General features: G+C 47.4%; 1 protein-coding gene and 1 pseudogene across 2 annotated transcripts in view; both read left to right on the forward strand.

Moving 5' to 3' along the window:
- The window catches only part of SASH1 (SAM and SH3 domain containing 1), a 195437-nt gene that overhangs the window by 94805 nt on the left and 75137 nt on the right, over window positions 1–25495 (forward strand). Inside the window, exons 1-4 of one of the 2 annotated variants that reach the window (XM_030316551.1) lie at window positions 9092–9106; window positions 15702–15742; window positions 18029–18115; window positions 20437–20549. In XM_030316551.1, the coding sequence (XP_030172411.1) occupies window positions 18097–18115; window positions 20437–20549 (132 nt within the window). In that variant the 5' untranslated portion in view covers window positions 9092–9106; window positions 15702–15742; window positions 18029–18096. Of the gene's footprint in view, window positions 1–9091; window positions 9107–15701; window positions 15743–18028; window positions 18116–20436; window positions 20550–25495 lie in introns of those variants that run through there. The other variant, XM_030316548.1, reaches the window with a different exon arrangement.
- On the forward strand, window positions 22057–23508 carry LOC115514657 (annotated as a pseudogene).

Consider the following 25495-nt stretch of genomic DNA (forward strand, 5'->3'; position numbering starts at 1 on the left):
TCTTCCCCCCACATCCCTCTCCCCAGCTCACTTGTTCTCTCTCTCTCTAAAAAATTTTTTTTAAAAAAACATGTAGTATACAGAATAGTAGCTTCCACAAATCCCCAAATCTATATCTAAGGGCTGCTCCCCTTCCTCTGCCCCCCCCCCCAATTCCATTTTGTAATCTTGTTCAAGTCTCCTCAGATTTTTCCTTCTCTGTTAAATAGAGATGACAGACCAGGGGTGCCTGGGGGGCTCAGTCAGTTAAGCTCAGGTCCTGATCTCACAGTTTGTGGGATCGAGCCCAAGTTGGTCTCTGCACTGACAGTGTGGAGTCTGCTTGGGATATTCTCTCTCTCTCTCTCTCTCTCTGTCTCTCATATAAATAAATAAAACTTAAATAAATAAATAAAACTTAAAAAAGAAATGACCACATATTACCTCCAGATAAAGGTACAACATTGAGAACTGCACACAAAATATTACAGTTTTTTAAAAAGTCCTTAAAACTTGTAGCAGCTGCAATTTTGTGGGAGGTTACATTTATTTTATCTTACTTTATTTTTGGTGACAAGCTCACTGAGATATAATTCACGTACCATACGACTCACCCGTGGAAGAGATCCAATTCAGCGGTTTTTGATGGAGTTACAGTTTTGTGCCTGTCCCCACAATCGATTTGGGAATATTTTTGTCAATTCCAGAAGAAGCCCCGCACCCTTGAGCTGCCCTCCACTTCTCTCACCCCTGAACAACCCGCTAACTGAGTTTCTGTTTCTATAGATTTGCCTCTTGTGGACGTTCCGTGGAAATGCAGTCACATGCGGTTTAAGGGACTGTTTCACTCAGCATAATGTTCTCACGGCTCATCCCCATGGGTTGCTTTTGTTCTATGAATGTGCCACATTTCACTTATCCACTTACTGAATGGTGGACACCTAGGGTTGTTTGGACTTTCTGGCGATTAGGAACAGTGTTGCTGTGGACATTTGTATACAAGTTGATGCGTGGTGTTCTTGGGGACTTGAAGTGTGTAAGGCATTCTCCTCTGGGTAAGTTGTTTCCTCCGAGGGACCTCCGCCCTCTTGCTCAACAAGAAGTTTCTCGGTCCCGGAGACTGGGCCGGAGAGGGCTTCGGGTCCATCCCTTGTGGACGCCCCTGAAAACGTATGGGGTCTGCCGTCTGTCCGGGGTTGCGTGTCCTGCTGTGTGACAAGGTGGGGCTCCCCGTGCTCGTTCTCAGACGTAGAAGGAAGCACTAGAAACCCGCGGGCCGCGCGGTTACCAACCCTCCTTTGGAACAGATTAGATTCACTGAGAATTGCTGATGAGGTCTGCACGTTGCTGGGAAGTCCAGGTCAAGCCGCGTCCCCTGGAGCTGAGACCACGCATCCTGTTTCCACATCCTGTTTGTGGCAGGGCCGTGGGTCGGGGAGGGGAATGCCAGACCTTTCCCATGGGGGCCATGCGCCTGGGATGGGGAAGCCACGTGGAGGCGTGTCCTTCAGAATAGTTCACAAGTCGGTCCTGTCCCGTTCAGGTGGATGTGTCCTTGCTGTGTCCCCGCTGGCCTCCCGGGAGGAGGAGGTGGGCGCTGGCATTAGAACCTGAGCCTGAGTTTCAGCTCTGCTGGTCGTGGGATCAGAAACAGTTTATTTAAGTGCCCCAAGCCTCAGCTTTCTCATCCACAAAATGTGCACAATAAACGCTCCTTCTGAGGGGGGGGCTGTGTGAAGCACGGCGCCTGACATCTGCTAGGTGCTCACGTCTCGCTTGTTCTCACTCGTCCGCCTCCGCGGCCCGCGGCCCGTGGCCCGTGGCCCGGCCGATGGCAGCGGCAGCCGTGTGTGCGGTTCCTCCATCTGTCGGATGGTGTCGTACCCCGAGCTCGTCAATGGCCATGGCCACTTAAAATACGCCATTCTCAAAAGAGATTTGTTTTTAATTAAAAAAAAAAAAAATGCCATTCCTCCGTGCGCCTTACTCGGGAAGGCTGGGAGACAGCAACCGGTCTCAGAGCTCGTGCGACGGGCTGAAGTATGTGTGTGTGCGGGCGGGATCTGTGTCTGCACACGTGTGTGCTCCGTCGCATAGCATATCTGAGGGGCTCAGCATTCCAGAATGCAGGGGCTCGGGGCGGGAGCAGCTGTGCTCGAATTCTCCACCTCAGCTGTTCCCCCACTGCAAACCCCGTTGCCCTTCGCTTCATCTGGTGAGGGAGCCCCAGCTGCCCCAGCCGGAGACCACGCGCCCGGGCCGCAGCCGGAGGCCGCGTGTGCATGGTGGCCGGAGACAGGCCACTGCCGGGAGGTATGTAGGACGCGAGGGGGCTGGGGTTGGGTCTGTGCCCTGCAGAAGTGAACGGGACACTGGGCAGCGGTGGGGGTGGGGGTGGGGCTGGGGAGGGGAGGCGATGGGTAAGCAAATGGCAGTCCCGTCCCGCCAGGAACAGGGGAAGCCCCACACCTACGACCACTGTATCGTGTAAAGTAAATGGTGTAGCTCACAGTACAGGAAATGGGGGAGGCGGGGAGGCAGGCTGAATGACTGACCAAGATCGCCACCCCCACACAGCTCCGGTGAGGCAGAGGTGGACTTCTAGCCCGCATCCATTTATCTGCCTGCCAAGGTCAGGCCATCACACGGACCAAACGCTGGTGCATCAGGAAAGACCAGCGACGGGCCAGGCAGCAATGGGGTGTGACCGAATAAACATTGTCCAGATCTCTGCTGCGTGCGCAGATTTGCTAGGTGCCGGGAGGATGCGTGGGGTGCCCGGGTCACTGTCCTCTTTTCGGCCCGAGGGAGCCATGACCGCATGATCCTGATGTGACGGGAGCGCAGTGCAGAGGAACAGCAGGGGAGGGCCGGCCAGGCCCCTGCATGGGCCGCAGACTCAGAAGTTCGGCACCAGGCTGGGTTTTGCCGGAGGAGCCGACGTCACGGTGACGTCATCGCAGGGTTTTGACTGCATGTGCTCATGGGGGCTGCTTCCACAGTCCCGGCCAGGCTGTCTCCTTCTGTGTCTGGTGATGTGGCCGCAAGGCAGCCGCGCTGGCATTCGGGGCCAGAAGGCTGCAGGCAGAGTGGGGGATAGACGGTGACCTGCCACCTGCCGAGATGGGCACGTCCTCTGTCACCAGCTCCAGGCAGGCCTCCAGTTTCGACTCACCGGGAACCTGGAGAGGAGCTGGCATCCTGGCTGCGGAGCCACAGGGCCTGAAGAGCAGACTGCCTCTGCTTTCTGCCTGTCACGTGACTCACAGGACCCATGCTGATGTAGAACAGGGCGGGGAAGGGAATTCTGGGAGACGGACTCCAGCTGAGCCAGGTTGACAGGCCACAGATGCACCACAGGTACCCAAAGGAGCGAGCAGCACAGGGATGATGGCGGGGATGGGGGGGCGGTTCTTAGGCACAGGTGGAGGGCAACGGCATTCCAGGCAGACGCGAGGGCCCGCAAAGGTGTGTGGGTGCGGCACGTCGGGGGTGGGCTGGTGGTTCAGGGTCCAGGCAGCCCAAGGCCCAGCCTGTGGGAGGTCTTCAGAGCAGCCCAGAGGTTGCCCGGGGGTGGATTTTGTGTGTGAGAAGGGCCATTGTCAATGTGAGGAGATGAGGTCTGGATGCCCCCAGGAGGCAGGGAGACCAGTGGTCAAGGGGACACATCCTGAGGGTCCAAAACTTGCCTGAACCTTTATTATGCTTCTAGTTTTTCAATTCTTTCCAGCCCACTGGCAGATTCCTTCAGTCTTTAAGGAGTGTCTCCTGCATACTAGGGATGGGTACGTGGCCCCCAAGATGAACCCTGGCCCCCAAGCTTTTGTCTGTAAGCCTGGCTGCTTGATCCTACTGCGTACCTGTATCCTGAATTCTCTTCTGAAAACTGCCCTTGTAATCTGCTTACTAGATTTTGGGGGCCTTGGAGTAGAAGGATATAAGGAGGGAATGGAGAAGGAAGGATGGGGAATGTGTCTCGTGGATTCACCTCGTGTCCCAGGCATATCCGTACCTCACAGTTAGCTGGAGAGACAGACGCTCAGGCCCCTCCAAGGCCTAACGAATGGGCTTCTCCAGATGTGGTGGAGACGTGGAACTGTGGAGTCTTTAATCAATTTTCCAGGCGGCTCTTCAACAACCAGCGTGGTCGAATCACTGCCGAAACCTATTTCTTACGTTAGGTTGACGCTCTCTGCTTCTGCTGCACGTCTCCATCACCAGGGGCAGGGGGGTGGCACTCAGCTGATGTTGGTAGAGGTCATTTGTCATCACGGTGACCCTTGGGGCCGCTTCCCGGTGTCTCTGTCGGGTGCTGGCGCGACACTTCAGATAGAGCCTCGGGATCAGAAGGGGGAAGGATGTGAAGCAATCTGAGAGCAAAAGTGAGACGAGCCAGCGGAGTGAGCACGTAGCTCGGCGGCTGCAAAGGCAGAGGACACGCGTGGGAATTGAAAACCGAGATCTGAACGGTGACGGAAGTTAACTAGGTTCACTGTGGTGATCATTTCGCAATATATACAAATACCGACTCGTTATGTTTTACTCCTGAAGCTGATTTGTCATATGTCAGTTATATCTCAGTTTTTAAAAAGAGAGAGAGCGAGAGATCTGAGAAGACAGGAAAGCCTGAGTTCTCAGCTTCATAGTGTTTATAACATAAACATTTTCCATCAGCTGTGTCTGAAGGAATTAAAAGTAGGGCTGTGGCAGTGGTCACTGCGGAAGGGACCCAATCCTTTGTGCCGCCCGGCAGGAGAAGTAGGACAGGCACGTGGCTCCCACCGCCACGTCCTGGACGGTGACTGGCCACTGGGACCGGCGAGGCGAGGAAGGGCCCGCAGCTCCGCCAGCTTTGGCCTTCAGAGGCCGCTTCTCGACTCCGCTGCTCCCCTCAGAACAGCTGACACAAGAGAGGCTGACAGCCCCAGCCCCCGCGTCCCTCCCCGGCTCCTCTGTGCCCAGACGGCACAGCGGCCCGCAGGGCCAGCGTGGCTCGGGGCCGTGGTGAATGGGAGCCGCTGTTTGTTTCCACTGAGAAAGTTCTGACCCGCTTCCGGAGCCATCGCCATGGAAACAGACCTTGGAGATAATTGAATGGAGCCTCTTTTCCTCCGTCTCCCTTCTCCCTTTCCCCACGCCGAGGCTGAGGCTCTCAGGGGCCGACTCTTTGCAGCCCGCCTTTCCCTGCAGGTTCCTGCGCATTTGACAAGAACAGCAAAGGCCCGGTTCCCTCCAGTGACCCCATGTGCACCCCATAGCAGGCGGGGTGGCGGTCGTTTTCATAGCTGTTCTTGAGCGGAGGCCCGTGTACTACGCGTCCTGATGGCCGTGGCCTTCCACGGGGACGTGTCCATCCAGCCGGCCCCACATCTCAGCCACAGTTCCTTGCAGAAGAGCCTTTCTTGCACCACAGTTTTATTGCATGTATGCACTCAAGTTTAAAGGGGAAGTAGAAGCGAAGTGATTTGGAAGTGATTTTGCTTCGTTTACAGAATAAGTAGCCAGCATATGGTATTTTTCTCCTTTTATAAAAACTGGCTTTTGGGGGTGAAAACAATGGGCTAAAAGCCCTGTTTTATTTTGCTTTTGACAATAATTCAGTAATTCTTAAAATATAAAGACCTAAGTAAAATTTAAAATTCACATCGAGGCCATAAAGGAAAGGCATTGGTTTTTACTGGTTGCACCCAAAGCAGAAGAGGACGTTAAGGTTTCCTTTCGTTCAACACCTTCGTACGCTTACGGAGGAAGCGTCAAAAATCAGTGCTTGACCTGTGTCTGTGAATGCCAGTGGCCAAGTGACAAACTTAAATTGCACTTTCACTGCCAATAAGTAGAGAAAACGGACACCGTTTTGGCTTGAGGCTCACAGTTTCGTCCCTGGTACCGTGAATCCAGTGGTGATTCAGACAGGAGAGGCCCTTCCTTTCCTGAATCAGGTGTTTTAATGGGGTGAAAATCGGGTTGGGGCCAGAAGAGCTGCGTTTAAGCCCCAGCTCTGTGACCCGTAATTGGATAAGTCACTTACGCGAACTTGCCAGGCATCCTCTTCTTTATCTGTATAATGGGGCTGTTTCAGGGTCTCCGTGAGCCCGACATACAGTGAGATCTATGTGAACGTGCTTGGTAAACCCAGACCAATGCTTTGTAGAAGTTGGTCATTTTTAGTTCCTAACCACTGAATGCGTTAGGATTGCATTCAGTCGTACGTAACCGAACCTGACTGCGGAGTTCAGGCAAATGGGGGCATATTTTTTCATAGAGCAAGGAGGCCAGAGGTGGGTACTTCAAGGCTGGTACGGCTGCTCAAGGAAGCATCTGGCCACTGACACTTAGCCTCCGAGGGGGTGTATGGGGAAGTGAGTGTCTTAACAGGGTATCCTGCCGCCCAAACCAAATCTTGGTTCTCTTAAGAAAGGGGGATATTGAGATGGGAGACAGCTAGTCCTGCCAGCTATAGTCACTCATTCAGCTGGTCTTTTTTTCTGTTTTTAAAGTTTATTTTGAGAGGGAGCATGTATGCACGCATGCACATGCGAGCAGAGGAAGGGCAGAGAGGGAGAGAGAGAATCCCAAGGACGCTCCACGCTGTCAGCGTGGAGCCCAGTGCGGGGCTCGATCTCATGAACCGTGACATGACGTCCTTGAGCCTAACTCAAGAATAGGACACCCGACCGACTGCTTCACCCGGGCACCCCAGCTATTTTCTTCAACCCGTCAATATAAAGCACCTCATGATGTTGTAAACGCCTGGAAGGTACGGACCATGTTGCATTCATTTCCCTTATCAAGCTGCAGAGGGCTTCATTATCCACGCCAAACAGCAGATACCAAGCAAAGAAAATCATCGTTGGTTGTTTTTATATGAGAATGATCAGTTACTGAACTCCCCGAACTTATGTAAACGTACTGAACTTGCATAACAAAATAGTATCATACACCATGTGGTTGGTGTGTCATAGGAATATTCTGACTAGTTACTAAGTGTTCAGGACTTGGGAAGGCATTTGTCACTTCTCAAGGCTGGAATATATATGGTTACTTTCAGTAGGGTTACAACATCAAAGCTGCCATCCCCACAGCACGTTTGTATCAGCTTCTTGGACAGGCCGGGCCCATGAAGTGCCAAGCAAAGAATAACATGGCCCAGATGGAGAAGAGGAGACCCACTGGGAGGGTTTCGGAAATCTTGGAAGGTGACGGTATGCTTTCCCGTGTCTCCTTCTCCCTGCCCTGAGCCCACATCTGCAGGCTTGTGCAGCTCTACACTCTGCCCGTTGTATAGTCCCGGCCCGAGAAAGGTTGTAGCTGAGACACGCACAGGTCGTGGCTCTCCACCATGGGGCGGGCAGATGACGTTTGGCTCAGTTTTAGGCACGGGACTTAAATTTCTGCGGGTGTCCTGCATCATTCACTTCTGGTACAAGTTACCATTCCACGGATGAAGGAACACGGATCTCTTTCAGTCTACCTTTGTGACGGATTTTCAGACTCGAGAAGGATGGAGCCTGTTCGTGGCCTGGAAAGCCTGTTGGCCACCGCTGAGGTGCCAGGGAACCAGCCCCTTACATGTCAGAAAGCTGAAGTGCTCTCTGAGAAGGACCGAGAGAAACTTGACTCCACAGGGAGAGCCGGTTGGAGGAAAAGACCCGCAGTCCTAACCGCTACATTTTGTTAGTGACGCTTCACATGTACAAACGTGTTCTAAATACCATACAAGTTATAGTTCACCGAAGTCTCCAGAAAACCTACGTGATAGGTAATATTGTATCCCTTTTGCACAGCAGGAAACTGGGATTCACTGAGGCAAAGTAATTTGTCAAGTTACTGGTTGGTAAATGGTAGGGCTGGGCTTTGAACACGGGAGGTTGGGCTCTAGAACCCCACATCATGAGCCATGGTGTTAGGTAGCTGTCTGGGCGGGGGTAGTGGGCTGTAGAAAATGTTCCCGTCTGCCCATCTCTACCTTGGCATCATATTCAATCGCTGATGTGTGTATGTGCGTGCGTGAGTGCTGTTCTAAGAAAAACATGGGTTGCTTTTGTAAAGTGTAATCGAAAAGTAGAACAGGAGTCACTATGTCCATCCTAGCTATTTGGGGGAAATTAATGTTAAAGAGAGAGAGATAGGCTTGATTTGCAGCAGAAAAGATCACGTGTGGATACCTAGAACTCCCATGTACCTGATGTCATTAGCAGGGGATTGAAGCATAACAAAAATGATTGTTGCTATTGTTGTTAGATTGTTGTTGCGTACCTAGATTGACTGTGCCTCTCTCTTATTTTTCTGAATAAGATCCCCTTTGGAAACGTCTCCTATATAATGACTAGGGTCACCTACAGTGATTCGGATGGCAATTGTCCACCAAAGATATCATTTAAAAAGGGGGGTAGGGCAGAAAAAAGTTGAAAATGTCAAAACTCATGGCTGGAAGTATCAAACCTTTTAAATGGCCTTTCAGAACTTTTCAAGCCCTCGATCGGTAGGGTAAGAGGTCCTCTTCAAATTGGAAATAAACGTCGGATGGTACTGTTGTTTGGAGATCGTATATCCACACATCACTGCCATTTCTTTGGGAGAGTTGGTATCACCCGATGGGTGGGTCCAAACCATTTCCTGTGGTATATACATCCATACTGAACATCTCTTCAACGTCATCAAAAAATTATTTCGTGTACCCTGTGCCGTATGCAAGAATCTAAATCGGTACAGATCTTACTGTTTAAGGAGGACAATAGGTGATCAGCAAATGGGAATATTATGATGCTGGACAATGTGGATGAAGACCCACTGACGTCATATTCAGTCATTGTGAGAAAAACAATGGATGTGAGAAAATGTAAATTGCTCGTACCGAGTGCAGTTGAGAAGAGGAATTGTTATGGCCATCTGGATTATTTGAGGGAAGTTAATGCTAAAAAAAAAAATTAAAAGGAGGAACTGTGGCAATATAGAAACTAAGCCGAGCACAGGGCCTAGTGGCCATCGTTGGTGGAATGAGGGTGGCAGGGCTCTGGGCAGAGACCGAGAGCGTTCATCCTTTGGGGTCCGGTGATAGCTATAAGAGGTCACCCTGACTGGGGTCTTACCAGTTGCTAAGTTCATGTGATTCTAACAGCCCGTTAAGGTAGGTACTGATTTTATCATCACTACCTGACATGAGAGGGAAGGCATGGCTTAGATTTGTGACCGCACTGTCACGGGTGTGCCTGACTCTGAGTGTGTGAGTGCTGAGCATGAGCTGTGTCAGGCCGTTGCCTTGGATTTGGTCCTTCCGACACCGGCCTTGATCATTTATGAAGGTGACCTTGCAACAAAAGCCAGAAGGAGAGACTGGGAATAGGCTGAAATGAAAGAAAAGGCCTGTAGGCATGGAGTGTTTTGACCAGGGTGACAAAGTGTCACCAACGTTGTCATTGATACTAAATAATCTTGGAGCTCAAAAAATACACCAGATATGAGCAACAGAATTACTTTCAATCCTAGCCAGTAAGTTTGCAAGTTAAGTTCTATTATGTGCCAGCAGCTGTTGGCAGGGAAGGGCCAGATCTAGGGTGAAGGAAGAGAGACCCCTTGCTCCTTAAACCTGCCTGGCGCTGAGAGTGAGCAGCTCTAGCACGGTGGACCCCTGTGTCCCTCCTGCCCTGGTCCCATGGGGTCCCATGGCTGACCCTTGAATTTTTATAGCAGACAGTAGATAGCGTAAACAGAAATTTGTTTTATACGTATTTTTATGAAATAGGGGAGATATGCTCCTATGATGAAAAATATCTTCGATATCCAAAGAATAATAAGAAATACCAAATTTAAGGAATTACCTATTTTCGACAAAATGATTTGTTACGAAATAAGCAAAATGTGAATATAGGTAGTTAGTCATATTTAAGGAAGGCTTATCAACTGAGAAGAAATAATCAGCATATAAGAAACCCATGAACACATAAGAAAAAATCAACTACTCTAAAGCTCCTCAACCCTTTCAGCTTCTTTTCCCCTCCCACTCCCACGCACAATTCCATAGCACAGATGTCTCCGTCCCTTTTCTGCGTCTTGAGGAAAATGCTACTGGCATTGGGGACCGCCTTGGCAGGCCTGGGATGATGCAGGAAGGGACCCAGACACAGCAAAAGCCCTGATTCAAAATTCAGCAGGAAAGAAACTAATGAAGAAGTGAATTTCCGGAGACTCAAGATAAAGGAAACTTAAAAATCTCTTAAGTATAGGTTTTCCAGTAACGTATAACACATGTTCCATTCTTAGAAATTAGGTTATTGCTTCTCGCTCTCTCTCTCTCGCTCTCTCTCTCTTATAATGAAGTTTTCTGGACAGCCCATCAAAACAAAAACATGAGGTCTATTTTGGGAACTCTTTTTTATGTTTGGGCATTTGTAACACTTTGCTTGCGTGCCGGAGTCAGTATGTTGCATAGAGACGGAGTTGCCTTTGCCTAGAGGTACCTGAGACTATTTATGTAAATGGACATAAGAAGAAAAATGAGCCTGAGCCAAAGTACGTGGCCTCTTTCCTGTCAACTCGCAGACAGAGTCTGCACGAGCGGCATAACCCGATCCCGCTCTTGAAATACTTGGTTCTAAGAAACTCACAGGCCACGTTCACATTTGGTGTTGAAAACATGCTCTGTCTTCCCCGGTTCTTCTGAGCCTATCATTTTAGTAACTCACCCAGCAACAGGGTTAGGACGCATGGAACGTAATATGAATTTCTGTTGTGTAAACGAGAAACGATAGGGTGATGTGCGTGGGGCGCTGGACTGTGGAGTCAGAGATGTGGCTTCTAAACCCACTTAGGCCCCTGCCTGGCTCTGTGCCCTTATCCGGATTATCGCTCCGTAGTCTCGGGATCGGCGATCCGGTTGGCAATAAGAGTGTTTTCTTTAAGAGGTAGAATTCCACACAAATGTAAAGAATCTCCTTTGGACCTTTGTCCTGTTGCTCCTTGTCTGTGGCCACCTGGAGGGCTCTACTGTAAAGCCACAGACTCCAGAGAAAAGAAAACAGAGCAACCTAGAATTTACCCTGTCTGGCATCTGAGGCAGCGATATAGCTTGCGTAAAACCGATTTTAATGTTATTTCAGCCGGGAAGGGTGAAAGCATGTTCCCGGTTTTCCTTCCCCACATGGACTTCTTCTCCTAAGTCCCGCTGCCCGCTTCACCTTCTTTCCCTGAGCTCGAGGACTGGGTTGCCCTTGAGCCCAGGCCTCCTGCCACTTCTCTTCATTGTGTTCAGCTGGTCTTCTGGCTTTAAATGTGCAAGTGATTTCCAAATCCTGATCTCCAGTCCTCAGCAATGCCCGTGAACTCCAGACGCACATACCCAACTGTGTCTTTAGTATCTCCACGGGGATGTTGAAGAAACACCTCAAACTTCCTATGTGAGAGGAGACCTCTTGCTTTCTTCCTCTGTTCCCTCCCTACCCAGCCTTCCCCACGGGGGTGGGGCACATGTCATGCCAGCTCATCATTTAGGGTCTCTGTTCGCCTCTCCCCTCTTGAGAGAAGACTTCTCTGTCCATCCCATCGAACATTCTCCCCCCTTCTTGATCTACACCGCCCACCTCGCTTCTCGCCCGTCCTGAGCTCTAAGAGAACAGAGATCTTAACCTGTCTTATTTACTGCTACATTCTCAATGCCTCAGAGGATGCCAGCCTCATAATGGGAGTTGGATGAACGTGTATTGAAGGAAAGAAAGAATGAATGAGTGAGTGGGTGAAAAGAAAGGAATGACGCATCTTAACAAAGAATTTGCTAACGATTGAGGTAGGATGAAAGGAATTGGTTAAGTTCAGGGATGCTGTCCCTTATTTTCTTTTTATCTCATTCATAAGTCGTTTATTGAATTTTCTTAAGTGAACGTGAGTTCAGAGAGGGCTAAAGTAGCTTAGGGATCGTGAGGAAAAATATTTACACTGGGGTCTAATAGTTATTGACGCAAAGGTACTTCTAAGATCGAGTTCAGCGACTAAATGCGAAACTCGAATTATTCAATGCTTAAGTAGATGTTCAGAGCGCAGAGGGATGCTAATTATTGCGTCCTCATCATCGAAACCCAGAAACCCACGCTGAGGTTCCCATCCCTTTTACCCTGTTGACAGTGAAAGTGATGGATAGAAAAGGGCTGACGAACCTGCTTCCAGCCTGTGGGTCCCAGGCCTGTGGCGTCTGGCCGCAAGAAGGAGGTGCGGTGAGGAGGCCTCTTTGGAACTGACTTCCGAGCATTAATTTCTTCCACCAGGAGATCAGCAAATGACCCTTTCCACCTGCTGCCATCCAAATTTGGAATTTGGTTACATCATGGGTTTTTGCTCCTGCTGGATAGATTTTATAATCCGTCTCAGGGAGAAAGATGGCATTTCGCATCACCTGCTCTGCCAAGCCTCTCTTTGCAGGGACAATTCACTGCGTCCAAATTAAACTTCATACGATGTCGTTTTCCCCCTTTGCACATTGATGAGTTGGGGAGCCTCACACTTATGAAACACTGGCTTGCTGTTCTTTGGCCGGTGTCTAGATTGTGAACTCGCGGAACGTTAAAAATAAAAATCCCCGTTTGTCACCGCAAGATGACTAGAGGGGCTGCAGTGCCATCTGCTGGCCATGTGGGGAAATGCACGCAATCACTAGTGGAAACACGTTAACGAAGAGATCGAGAGTGCAAACCTGAGGATAAATTTTAAATATGTGTCATGAATTGAAGAGAGTAGATAAAAATAAAAAATTATAAGCTAGAATTTTATAGAGGAAAGCACATTTATATCTTGTGATAGCTGTGTGGTAGTGAGAACTTCTCTTTTTACGCAGTGTGGGGGGTCCTTGAGTATTTTTATAGTAGAAGACGTTCTTATTTTGCAGGAAGAATGAAAAATGGGTTGGAAAATAGAAGTTAGCCTTTGCGTTTTTTTAAATAATAGGATAGAGTCCATTTTACATACATTTTATCCAGAGAGGAAGAGCCCACCATCTGGGAGAAAGACAACTGGGTTGCCAGTGACTGGGGATGACCCTGTTGGCCTCTCACCAGCTGGTGGAACCTCGGGCCACTTCTGGGGGCTGAGTGATGAACCGTCTGACTCTTGATTTCTGCTCTGGTCATGATCTCATGGTTCGTGGGATCAAGCCCTACACTGGGCTCTGCGCTGACAGTGCTGAACCTGCTTGGGACTCTCTCTCTCCCTCTCTCTTTGCCCACCCCCCCCCCCACTTTCACACACTCTTTGTCCCAAAATAAATAAATAAATAAACTTAAAAAAACCCTTTAATTCAATAAAATTCCTTACAACTCAGTAAGGGTATATTATTCTAAATCAGCAAAGGACTAAAGAAAAGCAATGTTTCTTGAGGCCATTTTCCCCATGAAAAGATTTCTTCTAGAAAAAAGCAAAAGTTCACATATTTATAGTTTATTACATAGTTAAGCAGTTGATCAAGAGCTGGGGATATTTGATATCTTTGATCCTTAACAATTAGGTCAAGACTCTCCTAGTCCTTAGAGTGAGTGAGTTTAAAAATAAATGTGGCGCTCTCTTTGCTGTATGCAGCAGACAAAAGTTGTAGATGGCTGTGCTGGAAGGTCATGACCAGTTGAGGTAAGGTGGACTGATGCGTATTACCATGACTTTGAGCTCAAAATGCGAGAGTAAAAAAAAACAAAAAACCCACAAAACTTAAGAACCCAAACTTTAGCTCAAACATTATTTCTTTAGAAAGGTTTTCAGCCTTAATCCCCAGCCAACTGGCCAACTGTCTATAGTTTGTTCTTCAGCTGCCATTGTGCCTTGCCTGTAATTCTGTGGCTCTGAGCGCTTTGATTGTACTGCTTCTGTTCCTTCTTCTTCTCTTCCTCCTTCTGCACCCCTGCCCTCCCTTCCCCTTCCTCCTGCTGTTCCTTCTCCTTTGCAAGTACTTCTCATTTGTTGACATTTTGTCGCCCTCCCTACATCGAGAGTCCCATTTCTTCGTTATCATCCATATACCTTACTCGTAATAGCATTCAGTACCTTTTTGCTGAATGAATTAAAAACTGAAATGGCTTTTTAAATATCTTCAGTCATTTTCATTTTTGTGTGGATGGGAGGGCAGAGAGTAAGTAGGTCCTCGGGGCTAAATCCTGGCGCAATTCGATGATGAGGTAGATTTTCCTTATTTTCTGTGTTCACAGCATCTCAGTAAGGGGAAATCATGACTTCAGACTGAGCTGTGGTCCTCAGCAAATGAGAGGATGCCTCCCGTACTTCTGTTCTTAGCACCCCCGGCCCTCCCCTCATCGATAGGAGAGGTTTGTTAGATTCGTGTGCTAGTCGGAAACAGTTCTCTTCTCTCATTGAGGGTTTGAAGGGATTGGTGGGGCCTGAGCCTCTGTGCTCACCTGGCAGCCAGCGGTCAGCTAGTATCCATGCACCTGCTCTAAAGAGAGCTGGCCCATCACAGGTGACCCTGCGTGACAGAAAGGCCCTTCCTGCCCTCTCTGGTCACCTTCAATTCGAGAGGTCGTTTCACCTGTAAGGCGGGCAGCAGATCGCCATTTGCCTATTCTGCTTGTCTTCCTCTGACCTCTTCAGGGTAACACGGTTCTAGACTCCCGACCTCGGTCTTCCCATGCATTCTCACATCCATGAGAGTTTTGTCAGATGCCCCCGCCTTCCTCCCTGGCAGAGGAACTTGTTTTGGGAAGATTCAGGTATAAACCCCTGAGTAGCTGTGCTTCTGTGCGGAGGCAGGTTCCTTCTTCCTGGTTTTCCCTGTCAGCAAGTGGACACTGAACTCACTTACCCTCTAGGCTTCGGACCCACTTAATGAAAGACTGCGCTCCACCTCTACTCTGACCTTTTTGAGAGAACCCATTTTACCTTTCTTTGATTTCTTCCCTTCTTGCTTTAAGTTGGTGTCTGTCCATGTGTTTGCCAGAGAAACGCTTAATTGATTGGTTTGGGGCTGTGTTCATGTTTCAAGGTATTTGGCTTTTGTCTGTATCCGCGGTCACAAACGGGCAGCCAGGGTAGGGTGGGTGGGGTGTGGGCCAAATTTGGTGCCCAGACATGTATTGATTAACTTGGACACATTTTTACAAACATTGAATTATTTGCCATCACTGGAAAATGTGGAGCTCCCCCCCCCTTTTAAAAAAACAAAAAGCAGATTTCCTGGCTTCTCTTCGAACATAGAAAGATTTAGCAAGGTGGAGAGCGTGCTTGCGAATTGTCAAAAACCAACTGCAGAAACTACGCACTGTTTCCCCCCGCCTTGTGTTTGGAGCATCTGATCTCCTACATTCCTCCTACAGCTGACCACTTTACTCACCTGCTGGCTTAAGGGGCTGGCATATGGTGTTGGGTCTTGATTTTTATTATTATTTGCTTTGTCTTCCCCACTTACACAAGAGACTTCTCGATGGCGATAACCTAACATGTAGTTCACAGTTCACACAAGTGGATTATCCAGTGATCATCTAGTAAAATCCATTCCCTTCATTCAATAGAGGTCTTACCCTGGAGTAAATCTTCACTACATGTTGACCAATGGGTCATGAGTGTGTTTCTAGAAAAGCAGCAGCTGGCTAGATAAGGGCAGTGATAAACACCCTATCAGAATTCCCCTGGCTCTGCTGGTGGTATTGATGCTGGGTCAGACGAATCGGGAGGGTTTTCAGTTCTCACACCAACGCAAGGCTCCCTGGTAATCAGACTTTTTTTTTTTCTTTTTCTAGGAGCACTCTTCCTAAGTCAAACTCAGAAGACGGCTCTGTAGGTCAGTACTCCTTTTCTTGGTTTAATGACTTAAAATAATTTTAATACTTTATAAAACATACAAATGGTGAAAAAACAAAAACCACAAAGAATATTTCCACCCAGAAAGAAACACTGTTAAGATTTTGTTACATACCTTTCCTTTCTTTTTTTTGCCCTGTATTTGTGTGGGCTTTCTTTTAAACATAATTGGGATCATACTCTACATATTATAATTTTTTTTTGTATTGAATAGGTCCTGAGCATTTTCCCACGTTGATTGAATATTCTTTGCAGTAAAAAAAATTTAAATCTGTATAATATTCCATCATATTGGATGAGCCATAATTCAATCAACCATCGCTTCTTTGCTGGACGTTTAAGTTGCTTCTAATTTTTGCTCTCAGAGAATTGACCCTATCCTAAAAATCCTTGAACCTATCCCTGATCATGTCCTTAGGATGAATTCTCTGATTTGGAACTTCTGAATCAAATATTATGCACAATTAAGGTGTTACATGTCTTATATCTCCTTGATTATAAAATCCAGTCTTGATTTAGTAACACCTTTTCCGTTTGGGTCACAGTGGTAAGGTAAGGTCGATTGTGATCAAGAGCAGAAGTGCTCAGATCAGGTTTCGACTTGGAGTTGAATCATGACCCTTCCAACTCAGTGGTTATGGCCTTGGGCAAGTCTCTTGCCTCCTGAAGTCTTGGTTTTCTCATCTACTAAATGGAAAACAATAATACATCATGTTCCTTGTGCATATCAAATGAAATAAACCATTAGCTAGCAAAGTGCCTGGGTATGGTAAGTGCTCAATAAATGTTAGCTATTATTTATTTTTTAATTTGTACCTCCATTTTGGAAGCATTAAAATAGAGGAAGGTTGGGGGGGGGGAGTATACCTTCCAGTAAAAGAAATACATTATAATCCCTAATTGCCCTAGAGAAAGGTTGCCGTAGTGATCATCCTACCTCTGCTTTAACCCTGCGTGGCTGGTATTTGCTGCAGTGTTTAGCCAGAGACAGCAGGTGCCATCAAGGTCACTTTCAAGATTGTGAGTACATAGGAAGTCTCGGCCTAGCTGGCATGGGTTTTATCCCGTAGCTCCAGGGTGTATCGGAACTTAAATGAGGGCATCTTGTTGTGACACATGATGCCTTTTCTAGCCCGGGAGCCCTGTGGACACGGGTTTCCGCACGTCTGTTTTGTGCCATATCGCCTGGCACCACCAGTCTAGACTGTGGAGACCCAACAGCGCATGACTCCGCTGGGTCCTGTTTCCAGTGGCCGCAGAGCAACCAGACACCAAATGGTGACAGTGACAAAGCCTCTGCTTTGAGCGTGCCACGTCTACGTGAGAGCTGCTCCTTCGTTTCATTTTTAAATAAAGACCCACTCTGTTCTTTTTATGTGCTCGCTTCCTTTCCTTTTGCCTTTTCAAAGGTATTCTGTATCAGTGACGATCAGAATCCTACCAAACACTGCAGATGTCTGGCCACGGCAGTGACATTGTTGTTAAGACAAGTGAGACTATTCCCAGAACCGTCGGGGGTTGGGGGGGGGAAGGGGAGGAAGGAGGGGTCCCATTCGGGAGAGGTCACAGCAGGATCGCAGTCTGCTTTTCTTGTCACGGGACCCTGGGTAGCTGCAGACAGTAGGTCACCAAGTAGCCCGAATGCCAGAGGGATGGGAGTCTCCTCTCCCATCCCGCCCACACCACGGCTGCACCCACGAGCACTCCACACACTAGAGAAGGCATGCAGGTCAACCCCACAGGCCCATGGGACCAGCTCTGTTGACTAATGCCCACGGGACATGCCAACCATTCTGTTCTCTTCATTAAATCTGGAATAACAGAACGAAGTCAAGACGGGGATCCACACCAGGGATAACGGCAAAACAAAGTTAACTTCTTAAAGCATCCTATTTGTGGTCGGGTCGAAATAATTGTGGCTGAGACCAGAGGGGGAGAATCTACCACAAGCCAAGACGAGGCAGAATTAGACATCCTAGTTAGACGACATCAAAGCGAATATAAGAATGTGTGTTTGGCCTGCCTTTTTGATGTTTCTTTATTTCTCATCTTAGCCCCACTGCACCATTACTTGCTGCTAGAAAATTTGCATTTCTTTTAAACAACTTTTTAGGCATTTCCAAGTCTTTCACAAACTAAAAGAGAAAAACTGTCTTTTGTGAAATCAAAGTATTCTTATAAGCTTTGAATTCTAAAGAAGAGGCTACTTTTGTTATTAATGAATTTATTGCTTGTGCCTCCCCCCTCCCCACTTTTGTTTTTAAAGGAAAAGGAGATTGGAAGAAGAAAAATAAGTATTTCTGGCAGAACTTCCGAAAGAACCAGAAAGGAATAATGAGACAGACTTCAAAAGGTACTGTTACAGCTGACGGACAGTAGGTCCCTTTAGCTCTCAAATGCAGGGAAGCCCTGTGCCACTGGTCTAACTGCACGCTAGAGTGTCAGTGACTCTTTGCCTGGGCTCGTAAAGTCTTCAATTTCTCTGACATTGCCTTCATTACTTTAAGACTTCACCCCAGTGGTGTTTTTTTGTTTGTTTTTTAAATCAAAGAAAATAAGATGAGAAGAGTCTGGCCAATCTTCCTTTTCATAGGTCTGATGGCAAAGACCAAATCTTTTGTTTCCTCGGTCGTGCCAACCTCAAGAAGATCTTGACCCACCAAGATCTATCCTAAAAGGGTCTGGAAAGCCATAGCATTTGTTAGGGTTGGACCCACCCCCCACCCAGTCCTGCCACTTGGGGCCTTTGCAGTCTTCTGAACTTGCGACGTTTCTCTGTGGCAGGGACAGTTATGGGGTTGGGAAACTTAACGGTCTGACATCATGGGAATTTGCCTGGGCGGCTTTGTGAAGGGAGTCCTGCCCTCCTCTTGGCCGTGTCTTTGTTGTTGTTTATATAGTAAGTAAATATGTCGTCCCTTTGCGGCCCCGTTATGTAATTTATGTTTCCCCAGTATTCAGAGAGGGAACAGAAACAGAAAACAAAGCCACTTCCGGTCCAGCCGAATGAGGTTATCATGAGATGAAAACTTTCAGTTGCTCACCAGTGACACTGTTTGTTTTCTTTTACAAAGTCGTAGCGTCCTACGCTGTTCAGAATGCTTCCCCAGTCATTGGGACACACGGAAATGAGAAAAGCGGACAGGGACAGCACGTACACCGGTTAGCGCACCTGGGTCCTCGGCAACATTCGGTGGGGCCATTTCAGTTGTCCTGCCATAAAGCTAGGACGCTTCGACATTGCCAGTGTTTCCTTTTGGTACGCACCCAGGATCACTTGGGATGCAGAGTAAGCCTTGGATCCCAACAAAGTCTTATTTAGAAAGAAAGGGAAGGAAAAAGGGCGAGAAGGGAGGGAGGGAGGAAGCCAATAGTTTTCTGGCGCGTGTGGATTTAAAAAAAAACACACACAAAAACAAAAACAAATCCAGCCAGCTCCCCATCGCCCCCTCCACCATCGGAGGCGACGCAGATAGTAAAATGAATCAAACCAGCAGGCTTGTCTCCTCGCCCAGCACACGCTATTATTCTTCCGGACAAGTAGATGAGTGGCGAAGGGAGCGTGAGTGGTATTTCTGGACTGATTGATTACAAAATGGAAATGGGATAGGGAAACCCGGGGGAACGTGAATTCCAGGGTTGCCCCGACTGCAGCGGGTTCCTGCCGATCTGCGGCCGGACTCTTGTACTGTCCCTCTAGACCAAGGGCAAATGTAGCCATAGCCCAGCATCCTAGTGACACCGAAGCTGGCAAAGTATGCGTAAGAAAGACCGGGCAGGGGAAAGATGAGCGACCGGAGTGTGGGCTTGTTCCCAGTCTGTGCATTACAGCCTCACACGCTGACCAAAAGCACACAAGCCAACGTGGCTCACGTATATTACAGGCAGCGGCCATCCGTTGGCTTTGCGGAAAAGCACTTTGGAAGGATCCTAGCGAGGATGGCCCCGAGCAGCTCTGGCTGCCTTCAGTTTTGAGTGGCAAGCTGAGTTTCCTCCCAGTTCGGATGCGTATTTATGACGAGGCTTTCAGATGTATTCATATATGATAACCTTCCCTCCAGTGAACCGAAATGCCGCATCCCTGCGACTGTATTTATTTGTGCTGCTCCTGTGAGGAACGACAGTCACACAGTTTAGGAAGAATCTAGGGTCTCACCGGGCTGTAGGTCTTGTTCTGCCGCTGACTCTGTGACCTTCAAGTTCTGTGTCGTGAAAGAGGGGTCCCTCCGTCCCCTCCCCAAAAAACTTTCCTCTTGTTCATATTTGAAATGGAAGGACACAGAGGACCATAGCCAAAGGAGCTTTGGAATGCTTATCGGCTCTAAGCAGGTCTTTAAATTAGGTCTCCATCCCCCGCTGCTATTCCAGACTTCCTGTCAGCTTTCTTCCAAAACTCCTCTGCTAGACCCTCCATCACAAAGGCTCCGATCATTTTGAAGGGTCTGTGTCTATGGTAACGTCCATAGGCTCTCGGAGCCTGTTTCTCGATAAGATAGACTCGTTGGCTTATTCGAAAGTAGCCCGTTACTGCTTCTCTTGCTCCAGTAACGTACCATGCTACACAGTGCCCTTGAATTACCTCCTTCTCTAGCCCGGAACGAACGAGGAGCTTTCAGGATTAGCATTCTGTTTTCTCTTTTTTCTTCATTCCGGTCTTTTGTCTTCAATCTCTAGGAGAAGATGTGGGCTACGTGGCCAGCGAGATAACAATGAGTGATGAGGAACGGATTCAGCTGATGATGATGGTCAAGGAGAAGATGATCACCATTGAGGAAGCACTTGCAAGGGTAAGAGCATAGATGATTTGGTTTACATTTGTGAGTCCTTGGCCCCCCTGACATGGAACAATGTTTGGGGACTGCTGAAGCCTGAATGTTCATGTCCGCCCTCCCCCACAACCCCCAGATCCATATATTAAATTCCCGTGCCCAATGCCGTGTTATTTGGAGGTAAAGCCTTTGGGGGTACTTAGGTTCTAAGGGTGGAGTCCTCATGAATAGACTGAGTGAGCTTATAAAAGAGGCCCCAGAGAGTTCCCACACCCCTTCCCCCACGTGAAGACCCGTGGTGAGAACATTGCTATCTGTGAACCAGGAAGCAGGTCCTTACCACAAATTAAATCTGCCATCCCCTTGATCTGGGACTTTCTAGCCTCCAGAATGATGAGGAATTTCTGTTGTTTTTAAGCCACCTGCTCTATGGCAGTTTGTTATCGCAGCTGTAGGGGACTAAAACCGGTGCCTCAGAGGGTACAGGAATAGATGAAAATAGCGTTTTAATGATACTTTGGTGGCGGTCATCAGGTACCTATGTTATCGGATAAAATTCTGATTCCACTCTCTTTACTTAATACAAGCATTCCATGTTGTAAGTTTTGATTTCCATCTTCAGCGACTACACGAATAAATGAATGGCAAATAGTTTTGAGCTGTGGACCACTTTAACGAGGAAAATGACTCTCTGAATGCCATGGCAAAATTCACAAGCCTCATCAAAAGATTGATAAGAACGTAATAAGGACAAAAAATTAGTAAATAAAAAGCCGAGTAAAATTTAATATAGGACAACCATTGCAAACATCAGTTCCGTAAGAGACTATCACAAATGAAACTTCGAATAACCTAAAAGTTAAGCTTTAGGTCTACCTTAAACTTTTGCTTCCTTTTATTTCTAAGTAGATATTAATTACAGTTTAGTGTGGCACACACTTTTTGCTCAGAGTTAAATAGAGCACTAAAAGAACCTAATTTACCCTTAGGGGACTGGGGTAGCATTTGTTACTGAGGTCACAGTTATTAAGAGATTTCCTACTTGGTTGTTGCCAAACCAACTGACTGATGGACTCTTGGGTTTCCACTTTGATCAGCTGGTTTGGTGCTGTGTAGACAGTGATAAATTCGGCAGGTTTAGAAACAAACGAAACTTTTAAGTCACCAAGGAACCATTTAATGTGTTAAGACTAGACCACGAAGTAGAATCTTAAAGACCTGAAACCTTGAAACTGTGACAGGAACCCTCAGTTTAATTTAGTGTACCTGACTCTAAGCCTCAACAGTTTAAAAGAAAAAAAAAAAAAACAAAAACGTTAATTTGTTACTGAGACAATTATGGATGGGGGGGAGAAAAAGCACTTGAAAGGAATGGGAGGTGGGACTGGGTGTAGCAGGAGGCCTGAAGGCCAAGGCCACCTTCAGACGCCCATCTGCTGACTTCTCTTGCTCCGTCGACTCGAAAAACTGGAGGTGACCTCGGCCTGCAGTGTCCCTGGTGGACCAAAGTAGTGCTGGGCCAGCGATGGAACAGATGACAGGTGCCAACCCCTTGTCCTTGCTGCAGATCCCCTTTCACACTCAGCCCGGTCTCCCTCCTCCACCAGCCCTCTGGCCACCTGGCCCAGCTGCCAGCGGAGACACAGAGTCCTCCGTGTATTTTCTTTCCAGTTCCGTTCCTTGAACATGGCATGGCATTTGGGGAAATATCCAACTGGATGCCTAGAAGATGCGTGTGAGAAACACGAACCTGCATTTAGTTTTACCGCGACAGGCGAGATGTTTACTTCTGGGGAGAAATGCCGCTCGCCTTGCCCTTTTAATCATAAAAGTGAAGATCAGAATGCAGACGATGTCTACAGTCGTCTGGCCACACCTATGTTTGGAAAGGGAGTTGCATGCGATGTACCTAATCCAGTTTTCCTGGAGCAGAAGAAAATATTAAAAGTGGCCTTGGGCCGCCTGGGTGGCTCAGTTGGTTGAGGTTCTGATTCTTGATTCTGGCTCAGGTCATGATCTCACGGTTCGGGGGTTCGAGTCCCACGTCAGGTTCCACGCGGACAGTGGAGCCTGCTTGGGATTCTCTCTCTGCTCCTCCCCCGCTCATGTGTGCGCACACGCGTGCACTCTCTCTTTCTCTCTCTCAAAATAAATACAAACTTTCTAAAAAGCGGTCTTAACGTGGTCGGTTTTAGGTAGCACATTTCTCCCATGCAAGTAATAATCAGGCCTGACCCTGCTTGGCTTCCGAGATCAGGCGAGATCGGGTGCGTTCAGGGTGGGAGGCCCGTAGACTAGGTGGCACATGTCTCTACTTTGAAAAGCAACAAAGGAGTATTTTCAAAGTTGGAGAGAAAAGTTAATTCGAAGCTCTGTCCGAGCCGATCATTTTACCAGCTAGCCACTGTTTACAGGAAAGGAAATCAGAAGTTAACGCCACGCGAAGGTGACACGGCGGTGTGTGGATTCGGGTGGAGGATTTAGCCGTGCCGTCCGTCTGTTCCCAGGTGGGCAGCCTTGCCGAATCTCGGGGCAGAGCTCCATCAAGAGGTCAAAAATATTTTCTGTAAGGCGATCCAGAAGCACAGGTTTTGGTGAAGAACAAAACCGATGACGTTCTCCAAACTTTACGAGATTCTGCACGCTAAGATGGGTGTCCTTTGCCAGACGATGAAGTAGCAGGGAAGCCCTTTGGCCTGCCCTCGATAGGGCAGCATACGTCTTCAGCTACTAGTGCCTGGATGGGCTGCTGCATTGGCCCGAGACAGCACACTTGAAGCAAGACGTTATTTAGAGCAGATAATAGTCTGTGGAAAGGATCTGCCTCTTTAATGACCAGGTCAAGGAGCTAAATTTACTTGGTCGTGGTATTAAAAGAAAACCCTTTGACTTGAACCTCTCGATGAGAATGGTCCTTCAGGACATCGGGTGTAGGTTTCTCTCACTGTCAATCAGACACCTTAAGACCCGTGGGTAGAACATCTAAATGTTACCCCTGAGGGGACAACCCAGGATTAGGAGAGAAATTTGCCCGTGAGCTGTTTGGAGCTGGGAGTATCCCCCGGTACATCCTTGTATTGGGAACATTTTGTGTAATGTCAAAGACAGGTTGGTCCGTTATGCTTTGTTTATATGAATTTGATCTCATTGATGGATGTTTTATACACAGCCATGATTCACACACCTGAAAATCCCAGTTGTCGATACCAACTGAGATCAAAATGAAAAAGGCTACAAGGAATTAATATGTGAAACACCACTGTAAGCCGCAAAGCAGCATTTGAAGAGAGTGACCTTTATGAGACAACTCTGTATATTTTTTTGAATGTGTAATTTAAACAGACAGTGGCTTAACTTAGGGTTTTTATATTTTGTTAACTAAATAGTTCCATCAAATCTAACGGCACTTCAAACATTTTCTAATAGTTTTGTGGTGGATACTTACTACATATGCTTTAGAGAAGTCAAGCTTATTAGTAAAAAAAAATTGGGAGGGGTCTAGGTAATTAGCATATTCTATATAATACAACTTCCAGGTGCTAATTTTTAAAAAAATATATTTTTTTTTTGAAGGGGAGAGAGACAGAGTGTGAGCGGGAGAGGGACAGAGAGAGAGGGAGACACAGAATCGGAAGCAGGCTCCAGGCTCTGAGCCATCAGCACAGAGCCCAATGCAGGGCTCAAACCCGTAAACTGTGAGATCATGACCTGGGCCGAAGTTGGACACTTAACCAACTGAGCCACCCAGGTGCCCCCCAGGTGCTAATTTTAAAAGCATACATAACTCTTGGTAAGTAAGTTCAGGGTGTTCACATCTTGGGATAGTTCTGAGATACTTGGAATCCACAGGCTATTCATTTATCAGGTTACTTTTTGTGGTGTGTGAGGATGGGTGGGTAGGGAATAAACTCAGTTCTAAAGTTTTGGCTAGAAGAGAACTCTCTTGCTTTGGAACAATAATGCTCAGCATGATGGAGCTGTGTCGTAGAAAAATATGTCCTTTGACATTTTACCTGGAAGCACTATCTATAGGAAATTGAGGGAGACCTGTAACCATGATTTAATAATCATATTTCCTAAAATATAATTATCAATACAAAAGACTACTCATGTAACTTGATCCAATTACTAAATATTACATATTTATGCATCTGGAAAACATGTGGCTGTTTCCATAAGGTCATATCTGTGTGAAAGTCCTAAATAAAGTCTTTGGGGTTTATTAAAAAAAAAAAAGTGGGGGGGGGGGGGCTCAATGTTTGTTGCTGACTTGACTGCCGCTAAGTGAGAGAAGGTAGCAGAAGAGCCAGAGGAAAAATCTGGACAGAGATGCGATTTTAGGAGAAATCTAGCTTCAGAACCATCCCCTAGGGAGTAGGGAGCCCTGGAAGGTGAATTGCCTTGTAAAGTTGTCCTGCCAGAGAAAGAGAGGCTTAAAGCTGATTGGGGAGGAGGAGGCAGCCTTCTAGATACCTCTGGGAAATGAATCCTGTCGACCACGGAGAGTTCTCCAGAGAGAATTATAGGGTGTAGATGTGAGCCCAAATCCACAGTAACTGGGGAAGTGATGAACAGTTTTGTCAACAGAGTCTGGGCATCTGGTATACCAGAGCTCACACTTATAAACTGGGAACCTATATATATTATTAAATTATTTCCTTGCAGCAGCAACTGTGATCAGTCACAGAGATTTGGACAACTACAGAGGCTTATGGAGAGAATCCATAGGAAAACAACAAAATGATTATGGGGTTTTTAAAATAGATCCCATGGGTGAAAAATGGTAAAGATTTATCTCCGAGAAGAAGCAGAAAAGAACTTAATCACTGTCTCCAAGTATATGAAGGATGATTAAACAACAACTCTTCAGGATGTACTGAAGAGTGTTTTGTTTTATTTTGTTTTCATCTCTACTGAGGACAGAATAAAAGGAAATGAAGTTAAATTGCAGCTGGAGGGGATTT

This window comes from Lynx canadensis, chromosome B2 (genome assembly GCF_007474595.2).
Source record: "Lynx canadensis isolate LIC74 chromosome B2, mLynCan4.pri.v2, whole genome shotgun sequence".
Lineage (NCBI taxonomy): Eukaryota > Metazoa > Chordata > Mammalia > Carnivora > Felidae > Lynx > Lynx canadensis.